We start from the raw sequence: 14,555 nt of genomic DNA on the forward strand, positions 1-14,555 counted from the left end.
ATAAAAATATATGTACTAGTCTGAAGAGGAAGTTTTCATTTCATTCTAGGCAGGGTTAGGGTGGCTCTGAGGGAGATGTGGGCAGAGAATGATTTAATTGACATGGATTTGCTGATTCTCCCTTTAAGGAGAACCCACTACACAAAACACCAAATACCAATTCTTAAATTATCCAGACTAAAGGTGATGTCCAAAGAGGTACAAGGCCAGAGGCAACACAATGGGAAGTGAGTAAATATCTGGGTGGTGATAGCTTATTATGTATGGCTGGTCAGTGGCCAAGTCCTCAGATCAGTGAGGACTATGGGAAATGCCCCAAGCGGGATCTGGCTCTGGGGAAAGCAGGTGACATGGACTGGTAAAAAGAGTTGGCATCTGTCACCATTCACTGAGATTCTGAATGGGAAATAGGATCAGTGCTGTAACTGGAGCTAAACCTCCCTGCCACACAGTGGCAGTGAGGCACTTTGGCATGACAGACTAGGAACTCTTTAGTTCATTGCCTGTCTGGGGTTGCATGTGGAGTTCAGTTCAGGTCATACAGCATTTACCGGGCCTCTCTTTTGTGCCGGGCATGTGATAGGTACTAGGCTCTATAGTCCCAGGAACTTGCCTTTCTTTATTGTGTGGTAAATACTCTGTGTCTTCCAAATTGGTGACTGACTAATCAGATAAGCAAATCTATAAAAATTCAAAAGGAGCAAAGTTAGAGGGCAGTGTCTAGTGTCTCCTCTACAACTCCTCCACCAGCTTCTCTCCCTTCTTTACCTGGTGTCCTAAGTTATTTTATTATTTTATTTTATTTTATTTTATTTTTATGTTTATTTTCATTTGTCTTGAGAGAGAGAGAGAGAGAGAGAGAGTGAGCGCGCAAGCAGGGGAGGGACAAAGACAGAGGGAAACAGAATCCCAATCAGGCTCTACCCCATCAGTGCAGAACCTGATGTGGGGCTCGAATTCGAGAACCATGAGATCATGACCTGAGCTGAAATCAAGAGTTAGACGCTTAATCAACTGAGCCACCCAGGTGCCCCTAAGTATTTTAACAATGACCCTCTCTCTGGGGACAGGGTCCCTGTGTGAGTTTACAAGGTCAGCAACTGTGATGGTGGGAATTTTGTATCACTCTCATTTTTATACCTTAAAGGGGTTTTTTGAGCCTGTGCACAGAACAGGGACTGGAACTATCAAAGGAGATTACAGTGTCAGGAAGTTTTGCTCAATATTTATATTTTTAAAAATTAAAGTGATTGTCAAGAGGCACAATAGAGGATTTGGAGATTAATTGAGACAGTTAGTGAACACTGTTATAAAGTCCGGGTTAAGTCGGACATTATGCAAAGTATTGTTTGCTTCATCAGCAAATGACCAGTCACTTTGGTTTTTAGTTAATGATTTATTAATACATATTATAGGCCAGGCATTATGTTGAACAGTGTACAAACATGGTCTTATTTAATCCTTTAAATGATGTAAGCAACTTATAAGGTAATTGCTTTTATTTCCATTTTAGAGATGAGTAAAGTGAAGCCCAGAGAGCTGGTAAACCTTGATCAGATTGCTCAATATTTAGTGGAAAGGAGTGGATTTGAAATTAGGTTTCTCTAGCCACACTTTCTGTGTCAGTTTATCTTTACATTCCTCTTTCACAACCTGTATTTTTCTGTACAGTATTTCTGTCTTAGATTCTTCCCCAACTTCTTTTATGTCTACCTCACGGTATTGTTAAATCAGAATCTAGAATTTTGTATCTGTTTTCATAAAACGTATTATTGGTCTGCAATTTTCCTTTTTTTAAAAGTTTTTTTTTTTTTTACTATCTTTGTTTTCTCAGAAAGTGTTCATTCCTCTCCTATATTCTGAATGAGATTGTGTAGAATTATATTGTTCTTTAAAAGAGTTCTTCAGAGAAACCATCTGGGAATGGAGAGTTCATTTACAGAGGATGTTTAATTACAAATTCATTTTCTTTAATAGTTGTAGGACGATTCACATCATCTACACCATTTTAGGAGACTTTTGGTAGTTTGTGGCTTTCCAGGAATCGATCCCCTTTATGTGCATAGAATTGTTTAAAGCATTCCCAAATTATCTTTTTAATGTCTGCGTTGGAAACATCAGTAGTGATATAGCCTCTCTTCTTAATATTGAGAATTGATGTTTTTCTTGTTATTTTCCTTTTAAGTCTCAGTAGAGGTTTATCAATTTTATTGGTCATTAAGAACCTGCATTTGGTTTCATTGATTTTTCTCTGTAGTTTTCTGTTTTTAATTTTAATGACTTCTTATATTTGGCATTTCCTTCTATTTGCTTTGTATCTTTTATTTGGATTGCCCTTTTTTTTTTTCTAACTTCTTTTTTTTTTTAAATTTTTTTTTTTTTTCAACGTTTTATTTATTTTTGGGACAGAGAGAGACAGAGCATGAACGGGGGAGGGGCAGAGAGAGAGGGAGACACAGAATCGGAAACAGGCTCCAGGCTCTGAGCCATCAGCCCAGAGCCCGACGCGGGGCTCGAACTCACGGACCGCGAGATCGTGACCTGGCTGAAGTCGGACGCCTAACCGACTGCGCCACCCAGGCGCCCCTTTTCTAACTTCTTGAGGTAGAAACTTAAATTGTTGATTTATACCCTTTTTTCCTAATATAATTTAGTGATGTATATTTCTTTTTTTTTAATTTAAATTTTTTTTTGATGTTTTATTTATTTTTTTGAGAGAGATGGAGACAGACCATGAGCAGGGAAGGGGCAGAGAGAGAGGGAGACAGAGAATCCGAAGCAGGCTCCAGGCTCTGAGCTGTCAGCATAGAGCCAGACACTGGGCTTGGACTCCTGAACCGTGCGATCAGGACCTGAGCCGAGGTCAGATGCTTAATTGACTGAGCCACCAAGACACCCAGATGCCCCAGTGTTACACATTTCTCACTAAATAATACTTTTGCTATATCTCACATATTCTTGTATGTTTTCACTTTCTTTCAGTTCAATACACAGTTGACCTTTGAACAACATGGAGGTTAGTGGTGCTGATAACCCCCCTACCACATGGTCGAAAAATTGGCCTGTAACTTTTGACTCCCCCACAAGTTAACTACTAATAGCCTACTGTTGACCAGAAGCCTTACTGATAATATAAACAGTTGATTAACACATAGTTTGTATGTTATGTGTGTTATATATTATTTTCTTAAATAATAGATTGCAGGCCATTTGCTTCCTTCCTTACAAAAGGAAGCATAGGGAAAAAACAATATCTGTGATGATGAGGAAAGCAAAGTGTCTTAGATATGACATAAACCAAACTCCTCAATCCATAAAAGAACAAATGGATAAAAAAAGAACAAAAGAACAAATAAATAAATTGGAGTTAATCAAACTTCAGTGTTTGTGCTCCTCAAAAGCAACTAATGAGAGGATAAAAACAAGACATAGGCTGAGAGAAAATTATTTGTAAATTACATATCTCATGAAGGAATTGCAACAAGAATGTGTATAAAACTTTGGAGATTCAATATTAAGAAAACAAATGACCGGATTAAAAAATGGGCAAAGGGATTTGAACAAATAATTCATCACTGAAGATATACAAATGAGAAATAAGCACATGGAAAGATGCACAGCATTGTTAGTTGTTAGGGAAACAGTATAAAACCACAGTGAGATTTGACTGTAAATCTATTAGAATGGCTACATTAAAAAAAAAAAAAAAAAGCAAACCCAAAGCTCACCATTTCAGTTGTTGCCAGTGATATGAGTGAGCTGGGACTCTTATACATTGCTAGTGGAATGGAAAATTAACCACTTGAAAACGGGCAGTTTGTTATACATTTATACATACATTTACCATATGATCCATGCATTCCACTCCTAGATATTTGTCCAAAAGAAATGAAATCATGTGTCCAAACAAATACTTGTGGACAAATGTTTTAGCAGCTTTTTAAAAAAAAGTTTATTTTGAGAGAGAGAGAGAGAGAGAGAGAGAGAGAGAGTGTGAGCTGGGAAGGGGCAGAGACAGAGAATCCCAAGTAGGCTCTGCACTGTCAGTGTGGAGCCCTACATGAGGCTCAATCTCATGAGCCATGAGATGACGACCTGTGCCTAAATCAAGAGTTGGACACTTAATCGACTAAGCCACCCAGGTGCCCAAATGTTTTAGCAGCTTTAATTATAATAGCCAGTACCTGCAAACAATCCAGGTGTTATTTAACAGGTGAAGAGACAAACGTTCACCTGTAATGGACTACCATTTAGTAATATAAAGGAATGGACTATTGACACTTAAAACAACTTGAATGAATCTCCAGGGAATTTGCAGAGTGAAAGAAATCAGAGAAAAGCTGCCAATGTTATATTATTCCTCTCATAAACTCTAGAACATGCAAACTGATACACAGTGGCATAAAGCAGATGAGTGGGTGTCTGGGAAGGGGGAAGTACTGAGGATGATGGGAGGGAGAGAATATAAAAGGGCACAAGCAAACTTTGGAGTGATGGATGTTCATTCTCTTCATTGTGGTGATGGTTTCACAGGTATATACATGTGTCAACACCTAGGAAATTCCACACTTTAAATGCATACAGGTTATTGTATATCAGTTATGATTAAATCGAGGTGTTAAAAGTAGACTCAGACTTATAATTATTAAAATTGTTATGATATAAAAACTTTTGTCATTTAAAAGTACTAATTAGTGGGAAAATTACCCATTTCTCTAAATTCTGGATAAATGAACATAAATGTATTGATGGAAGTGGAGAAGGTGTTACAGTGTAAATTCATGTACCAAGATGAGTTATAATGAATGTTAATAATTTTTCTATATAATTTGTCACATAATTAGGATATATTTAATTTTAACCAGTAATCTCCAAACACCAAATTATGGACATTTAGATAAAAATCTTGGTTAGTAACTTCTGATATTGCAATAAATAATTTTCTAAGTATCATTTTTTATAAATTAACTGATGAAAATACAGTATGAAGACTTTAAAAAAAATAACTGAATACATTTGCCAGCACTAAACCTAATAACTTTTCATTTTTTCAGGGCCCTCTGTCCTTAATTTTGGTGATATTTGCGTGAACTCCACAAATACTCGTCTACTGCATGTTGTTAATATGCTACCTATGCATATTTTGATCCAGCTAGATATTAATTTGAAAGAACTTCAGAAAACCAACCAGTTTTCATATGTGATTCCACCTACAGCTAGTACTTACATTTCAGTGGTATTTGAATCTCCCACCATTGGAAAATTTTGGAAGTAGGATTTATTTTTTAATTTCTATATGCTAGAATTAAAGTGTCCTTGTGTAGAATATGTATTTACTTGCTTCAGTAATTGTAGCATATGTTACATTTGGTCCTCAAACATAGAAACTATACATGCACCAGTTTATAGGATTTGTAGATTGATATTTCAGTGACAGCCTACCGTAAATATTTTGATGTATTGCTTACTAAGGATTAATTGCAGATGTTAATAATATATGCATTTTTGCATGTAACTGAATTCTGTAATTGCAAATAGCTATTATCAGTTCAGTTTGGATGCTTTTGCTGTGTTACAGGTCATTCACCTTTACAGTGAACAATATACCTGGTGGGCATATCCTAGTGATGGCCGTTGTCATGCCAGTAGAACTGGAGCTATCTTCTAAAGAGCTAGTTTTGAGACCACACGGCTTCTCGGTGAAAACATGTTTTATGGGGACAGTTGGTTTGTATAACCATCAGAATTATTTTGCCAAATTTGAATGGCAACCAGTAAACACAGAAAGAGGAATGGCATTTTCCATTCGTCCAGCTAAAGGTAATAGTTTATTCTATTTGTTTGATTTAGACACTAAATCATGGGCTCAGGCAGTAATCATTTATTGAGTGAGAACTGTATAATGGTCCTAAAAATAGAAGCAAATCAGATAGGGTCACTGGGGCATGTACTTTTTTTTTTTTTTAAGTTTGTTTATTTTTTTAGTAATCTCCACACCCAACATGGGGTATGAACTCACAGCCCTGAGATCAAGAGTCACATGCTCTTCCAAATGAGCCAGCCAGGCACCCCCTATTGTAACCATTTAAAAAAATATATTTGGTTTTAAATTTACATCCAAGTTAGTTAGCGTATAGTGCAATAATGATTTCAGGAGTAGAATCCATTGATTCATCCCATACATGTAACACCCAGTACTTATCCCAACAAGTATTCTCCTTAATGCCCCTTGCCCTTTTAGCCCTTGCCCTCACCCACAACCCCTCCAGCAAGCCTCAGTTTGTTCTCTGTATTTAAGAGTCTCTTAGGGGCACCTGGGTGGCTTGGTTGGTTAAGCACCTGACTTTGGCTCAGGCCGTGATCTTTCAGTCTGTGGTTCATGCCCCGTGTTGGGCTCTGTACTAACAGCTCAGAGCCTAGAGCCTGCTTCAAATTCTGTGTCTTCCCCTCTCTCTCTGCACCTCCTCTGCTTGTGTCCTCTCTCTCAAAAAATAAACATTAAAAAAATTTAAAAAAAGAATCTCTTATGTTTTGTCCCCCTCCCTGGTTTTATATTATTTTTGTTTCTCTTCCCTTATGTTCACCTGTTTTGTGTTCTAAATTCCACATATGACTGGTCATATGATATTTGTCTTTCTCTAATTTCACTTAGTATAATACACTCTAATTCCATCCACATTGTTGGAAATGGCAGGATTTCATTCTTCTTGATTTCCGAATAATACTCCATTGTGTCTATGTGTGTGTATATATAAATATATAAATAAATAAATATATATATATATATACACCATTGTGTATATGTATACACACACACACACACACACACACATATACATACACACCATGTCTTATTTATCCATTCATCCAGCGGTGGACATTTGGGCTCTTTCCGTACTTTGGCTATTGTCAGCGCTGCTATAAACATTGGGGTGCATGTGCCCCTTCAAAACATCACACCTCTATCCTTTGGATAAATACCTAATAGTGCAATTGCTGGGTCGTAGAGTAGTTCTATTTTTAATTTTTTGAGGAACCTCCATACTGTTTTCTAGAGTGGCTGCACCAGTTTGCATTCCCCCCAGCAGTGCAAAAGAGATCCTCTTTCTCTGCATCCTTGCCAACATCTGTTGTTGCCTGAGTTGTTCCTGTTAGCCATTCTGACAGGTGTGAAGTGGTATCTCATTGTGCTTTTGATTTTTATTTCCCTGATGATGAGTGATGTTGAGCATTTTTTCATGTGTCTGTTGGCCATCTGGATGTCTTCTTTGGAGAAGTGTCTATTCATGTCTTTTGCCCATTTCTTCACTGGATTATTTGTTTTTTGGGTGTTGAGTTTGATAAGTTCCTTATAGATTTTGGATATTAACCCTTTATCTGATATGTCAGTTGCAAATATCTTCTCCCATTCTGTCAGTTGCCTTTTGGTTTTGCTGATTGTTTCCTTAACTGTGCAGAAGGTTTTTATCTTGATGACGTCCCAGTAGTTCATTTTTGCTTTTATTTCCCTTGCCTCTGTAGATATGTTGAGTAAGAAGTTCCTGTGGCCAAGGTCAAAGAGGTTTTTGCCTGCTTTCTCTGCTAGGATTTTGATGGCTTCCTGTCTTACATTTAGGTCTTTCATCCATTTTGAATTTATTTTTGTGTACGGTGTAAGAAAGTGGTCCAGGTTCATTTTTCTGCATGTCACTGTCTAGTTTTCCCAGCACCATTTTCTGAAGAGACAATCTTTATTCCATTGGTATGCGCTGCATACCTCCCTAGCTTTGTGGCTCAAGTTATGCAGATTGTTGTGCTAACCCTCACATCAATTTTCTAGGTGTGTAAAATGGTTTGGTGCTAATCTAGCTGCATTTCAGGGACGAGAGAAGCTGAGAACTTCCATGCTGCTCTGCCATCTTGGCTCCTCCTTGGCATTTACTTTTCCATATATGATATGTAAATTTGATTTGAAAATATGGATCCAGTGTTAGGGTTCTCCAGAGAAAAGAAGCAATAGGAAATATGTATAGAAAAAAAGGGAGGGAGAGGGAGAGAAGGAGAGAGGGAGGTGAGAGGTTGATTTTAAAGAACTGGCTCATATAATTGTGTGGACACTCTAGCAGGCTGGCAGGCTGGAGACCCAGGAACGAATTGATGTTGCAGTCTTGAATCCAAAGGGACTTCAATTTATTCTCTTCAGGCCTTCAGTTTACTGGATGAGACCCTTCCACATTGTGGAAGGTAATCTTTACTCAAAGTTTATTGATTTAAATGTTCATCACATCTAAAGAATATCTTATGGGAACATCTAGACTGACCAAACAACTGGGTACCATAGCCTGGTCAAGTTTGGACAAGTTGACAAAATTAATCATCATAGATACGGATGAACATAGTATTGTTTTATTAGTTTCTGTTTGATGATGGTGATAAGATATTCAGAATGACATTTTTTTTAGATCATGAAATATTTTAGAAGGATCCACAAATTCCTTATAATCAATATTTAATACAGGTAATAATATCCAGTTAATGAAATTAAGAACTTAAGACTGTCATTTAAATAAGGAATTCATTAATAGAAAGTATTCTCAGAATTACTGTTCTTGATGGTTCCATATATTTGTTAATTGTTACGCTTGTTTCTGCCATTCTCTGGACTCTACAATTCCCCATAATGTGCCTGTTACAAAACTGAGCCTTGTTACTGCTGAAGTGTTATCTAGTAGCCTTTCAAATTCAGCAAACATCATTGTTAGGTGCTGTGAGGATCTCGTGAGTACACAGGGTATCATTTAAAGAAATAACATGGCAAGTTAAAAGTTGAATGATCACTTTAATGTACATGTTATGCCTTTTCAGTTAAATGGAAGGTTCTGGATTTTTGTATCTGCAGTGACTCACATGGTACTTTATAACCAGCTGAAGTCCATTTCTGCTTGAATGTGAAGTAAAAGAAACTTTGGGGTTAGATATACCTGATTTCTTCAAAACGGATCTTAGCTTCTAGCTAGCTTTGTGATCTTGAGAAAAATACTCTATAAGCACTAGGTTTCCTTATTTGTAGAATGAAGAGACTAATATATCTCATAAAGATTAAATGTATGGAAAACTCCTGTAAAGACTGGCAAAGAGTAGATGCCAAAAGAAGTAGGTAACAATTTGATTATGAAAATTGCTAATTCTGTTTGGACTTCTATTTTCCCTGAAAATGTCCTCAGAGTAATAACAGTCTATCATGCATTACAGCCTATCATGCATCCAGCCAGCCAGCCCCATTTTCAATCACTTGCTCCCTGCTTACTTCCCTGTCTTTTTCCTTCTCTCCTTTCTTCCCTGCACTCTTCCCTTCTCCCTTCCACTCCTTCCTTCCTTCCTTATTTCTCATTTATGAATAGTCATCATTTGGGATCTGCATAGAGTATATTTCAGATTAAAGAGAAGTACTGGTTTGTAGAAATCTTGCCATAGGTGTATATTCTTGTGAGTATCGGTCATTTCCAAATAATGATTTTTATATAACTCTACCACTGGTTGTAACAGGGAGTGTTATAAACAAGTTCAGTATTAATTTAAATTCACTTAATTTTGGTATGAATATATATGTGTATATCTACAGTGGAAAATAGTACTGTACTTTCATTAGGGTTAGAGATCATTGATATCACCATATTTAATCTTGTTATTAGCCTGTATTGATTTAAAAATCTCAGATTATAATTTGTTAAGCATTCAAGTTACACTTCCATGAATATTTAGCGGATTCATTTGACCAAGCTCTTTTTTTTTAAGTGTATTTATTTATTTTGAGAGAAAGTATGAGTGGGGAAAGGGCAGAGAGAGAAGGAGAGACAGACTCCCAAGCAGACTGTATGCTCAGTGCAGAGCCCAATGCAGGGCTTCATCTCAAGACCGTGAGATTAGGACCTGAGCCGAAATCCAAAGTCAAATACTCAACTGACTAAGCCACCCAGCCACCCTACCAAGCTTTTTTTTTTTTTTTTTAATTTTTTTATTAACACTGGTAAGACTGGGTCCTGCCTCAGTACTAGAGAGAAGCTGAGTAAATAATTAGAGAAGAGAGAGGAAATACTTCTGCACATTTCAGGATTCTAAATAAACCTTCTCTAGTTTTTTTGAACAGGCATCATACAATGGTAGTTATATTATCTGTATTCCAGTTATAGGTTTGATTAAGCACATGGTAAGGCACTGAGTGTGTCTGGAAAGCACAGTCCATGGCCCTTTTCCTTGTATTTCTCCATCTGAAGCAGGGCCGAATGGGTTGGGCTTCTCCTTTGAGGCTGCCATGGAAATGTAGTGATGATGCTTAATTTGTCAAAAGAGAAGTGGGTTTATAATATTATGAACTGGAAGGCTGGTTATGCTGACACTTGTTGGAATTCTTATTTTTATAGGGAAGATTTTAATTTTTCATTTTCTTTGGGTTCCTCATAATACCTGTTAAATTTTTCAAAGTACAAAACACAAAGACATGTATTCTAAATGTTTTTGAGTAAAACCATTAACCTTTAAGTACTTTTTTAAAAATGAGATTTCATTTTTTTAAAATGTTTGTTTATTAGGGAGATGGCAGTTTCTAGGCTGAGGAAGGCCACATAGTAAGGAATGGTAGTATAGGAAACTAGAAGGATTATTGCTCCTTGAAGGCATTGTCACCCTGCAAAGGCAGCCCTGGAATACCTATCTATGGACTTCTGACTGCGTAAGATGAATAAGCCCCTATTTACCTAACCCTCTATAGCAGGTCTTTTGTTACTTACAGACAAATATAATCCTTTTTTCTTGTTTTTAATAATTTGTTGTCAAGTTAGGTCACATACAGTGTAGTCTTGGCTTCAGGAGTAGATTCTTGTGATTCATTACTGATATACAACATCCAGTGCTTATCCCAAAAGATGCCTCCTCAAAGCCCATTACCCATTTTTCCTACTCCCCCAACCCCCCACCCCCATCAACCTTCAGTTTATTTTCTGTATTTAAGAGTGTCTTATGGTTTGCCTCTGTGTTCATAACTAATTTTTCTTTCCCTTCCCCTAGGGTCTTCTGTTAAGTTTCTCAAATTCCACATATGAGTGAAAACATGGTATCTGTCTTTCTCTGACTGACTTCCCTTAGCATAATACATTCCAGTTCTATCTACGTAATTGCAAATGGCAAGATTTCATTCTTTTTCATTGCCAAGTAGTATTCCATTGTGTATATATACACCACATTTTCTTAATCCATTCATCAGTTGATAAACATTTGGGTTCTTTTCATAATTTGGCTATTGTTGATAGTGCTGCTATAAACATTGGGGTACTTGTACCCCTTCGAAAAAGCATCCCTGTATCCTTTGGATAGAATCCTAGTAGTGCTATTGCTGGGTCATAGGGTAATTCTATTTTTAATTTTTTGAGGAACCTGTACACTGTTTTCTAGAGTGGCTGCACCAGTGGCTGCACTATTCCCACCAATAGTGAAGAGGGTTCCCCTTTCTCCGCATCCTTGCCAACTTCTGTTGTTTCCTGAGTTTTTAATTTTAGCCACTGACAGGTGTGAGGTGGTATCTCATTGTGGTATTGATTTGTATTTCCCTTATGATGAATGACGTAAAGCATTGTTTCATATGTCTGTTGGCCATCTGGATGTCTTCCTTGGAGAAGACTCCATTCATGTCTTCTGCCCATTTCTTCACTGGATTATTTGTTTTTTGGGTGTTGAGTTTGGTAAGTTCCTTATAGATTTTGGATACTAGCCCTTTATCCAGTATGCTATTTGCAAGTATCTTCTCCCATTCCATCAGTTGCCTTTTAGTTTTATTGATTGTTTCCTTTGCTGTACAGAAGGTTTTATCTTGATGAGGACCCAATACTTCATCTTTGCTTTTATTTCCCTTGCCATTGGAGATGTGTCAAGTAGGAAGTTACTATGGCCGAGGTCAAAGAGGCTGTTGCCTGTTATCTCCTCTAGGATTTTGATGGTTTCCTGTCTCACATTTTTTAAAATATAATTTATTGTCAAATTGGCTTCCATACAACACACAGTGCTCATCCTAACAAATGCCCTCCTCCATGCCCATCACCCACTTTCCCCTCCCTCCCACCCCCCATCAACCCTCAGTTTGTTCTCTGTATTTAAGAGTCTCTTATGGTTTGCCTCCCTCCCTCTCCGGAACTTTTTTTTTTAATTTTTTTAATGTTTATTCACTTTTTGATAGAGACAGAGCTCAAGTTGAGGAGGGGCAGAGAGAGAGGGAGACACAGAATCCAAAGCTAGCTCCAGGCTCTGAACTGTCAGCACAGAGCCCGACGCGGGGCTCGAATTTATGGACCATGAGATCATGACCTGAGCCAAAGCCAGATGCTCAACCAACTGAGCCACCCAGGCACCCCTCTGTAACTTTTTTTCCCCCTTTCCCTCCCCCATGGTCTTCTTTTGAGTTTCTCAAGATCCATATATGAGTGAAAACATATATCTGTTTTTCTCTGACTGACTTCTTTCACTTAGCATAATACCCTCCAGTTCTATCCACATTGCTGCAAATGGCCAGATTTCATTCTTTCTCATTGCCAAGTAGTATCCCATTGTATATATAAACCACATCTTCTTTATCCATTCGTTAATTGATGGATATTTAGGCTCTTTCCATAATTTGGCTCTTATTGAAAGTGCTGCTATAAACATTGGGGTACATGTACCCTTATGCATCAACACTCCTGTATCCCTTGGGTAAATTCCTAGCAGTGCTATTCCTGGGTTGTAGAGTAATTCTATTTTTAATTTTTTGAGGAACCCCCACACTATTTTCCAGAGTGGCTGCACCAGTTTGCATTCCCACCAATAGTGCAAGAGGGTTCCCATTTCTCTACATCCTTTCTAGCATCTATAGTCTCCTTATTTGTTCATTTTAGCCTCTCAGATCTACATGAGGTGGTATCTCAGTGTGGCTTTGATTTGTATTTCCCTGATGAGGAGTGACGTTGAGCATCGTCTCATGTGTCTGTTGGTCATCTGGATGTCTTCTTTGGAAAAGTGTATTCATGTCTTCTGCCCATTTTTTCACTGGGTTATTTGTTTTTTGGGTGTGGAGTTTGGTGAGTTCTTTATAGATTTTGGATACTAGCCATTTTTCTGATATGTCATTTGCAAATATCTTGTCCCATTCCATTGGTTGCCTTTTATTTTTTTTTTCAATATAAGAAATTTATTGTCAAATTGGTTTCCAACGTTGGTTGCCTTTTAGTTTTGTTGATTGTTTCCTTTGTAGCGCAGAAGCTTCTTATCTTGATGAGGTCCCAATAGTTCATTTTTGCTTTTAATTCCCTTGCCTTTGGAGATGTGTTGAGTAAGAAATTGCTGTGGCTGAGGTCAAAGAGGTTTTTTCCTGCTTTCTCCTCTAGGGTTTTGATGGTTTCCTGTCTCACATTCAGGTCTTTCATACATTTTGAGTTTATTTTTGTCTTTGTTGTAAGAAAGTGGTGTAATTTCGTTCTTCTGCATGTTGCTGTCCAATTCTCCCAGCACCATTTGTTAGAGAGACTGTCTTTTTTCCATCGGATGCTCTTTCCTGCTTTGTCAAAGATTAGTTGGCCATACATTTGTGGGTCCAATTCTGGGTTCTCTATTCTACTCCATTGGTCTGTGTGTCTTTTTTTATGCCAATACAATAAATACTTTCTTGATGCTTACAGCTTTGTAGTAGAGGCTAAAGCCTGGAACTGTGATGCCTCCTGCTTTGGTTTTCTTTTTCAATATTACTATGGCTATTTGGGGTCTTTTGTGGTTCCATTCACATTTTAGGACTGTTTGTTTTAGCTCTGTGAAGAATGCTGGGGCTAATTTGATTGGGATTGCATTGTATGAGTAGATTGCTTTGGGTAGTATCGATATTTTAACAATATTTCTTCTTCCAATCCATGGGATGTTTATCCATTTCTTTGTGTCTTCTTCAATTTCTTTCATAAGCTTTGTGTAGTTTTCAGCATATAGATCTTTTACTTCTATGGTTAGGTTTATTCCTAGATATTTTATGGTTCCTGATACAATTGTAAATAGAATTGATTTCTTGATATCTTTTTCTGTTGCTTTATTATTGGTGTATAGAAATGCAACCAATTTCTGTACATTGATTTTATATGCTGCAACTTCGCTGAATTCATGTATCAGTTCTTGCACTTTTTTGGTGGAATCTTTCAGGTTTTCCATGTACAGTATTACGTCATCTACAAAAAGTGAGAGTTTGACTTCTTTTTTGCCAATTTGGATGCTTTTATTTCATTCTGTTGTCTCATTGCTGAGACTAGGACTTCTAACACTGTGTTAAACAACAGTGGTGAGAGTGGACATCCCTCGCATGTTCCTGATCTCAGGGGGAAAGCTCTTAGTTTTTCCCCATGGAGGATGATACTAGCTGTGGGACTTTGATATATGGCTTTTATGATATTAAAGTATGTACCTTCTATACCTACTTTCTTGAGGGTTTTTATCAAGGATGTTGTACTTTGTCAAATGCTTATTCTGCATCTATTGACAGGATCATTTGGTTTTTATCTGTTCTTCCATTTACG

General features: G+C 37.4%; 1 protein-coding gene across 1 annotated transcript in view; it reads left to right on the forward strand.

Annotated features, from left to right (window-relative positions):
- Positions 1-14,555, forward strand: part of CFAP47 (cilia and flagella associated protein 47) — a 544,467-nt gene that overhangs the window by 54,017 nt on the left and 475,895 nt on the right. Inside the window, exons 14-15 of the mRNA XM_047075775.1 lie at positions 5,055-5,271; positions 5,579-5,820. Of these exons, the coding sequence (XP_046931731.1) occupies positions 5,055-5,271; positions 5,579-5,820 (459 nt within the window). The remainder of the gene's footprint in view (positions 1-5,054; positions 5,272-5,578; positions 5,821-14,555) is intronic.

Source organism: Lynx rufus, unplaced genomic scaffold (genome assembly GCF_022079265.1).
Source record: "Lynx rufus isolate CCGP_SWC_20201006 ecotype Redwood Valley unplaced genomic scaffold, mLynRuf1.p SCAF_14, whole genome shotgun sequence".
NCBI classification, from domain to species: domain Eukaryota; kingdom Metazoa; phylum Chordata; class Mammalia; order Carnivora; family Felidae; genus Lynx; species Lynx rufus.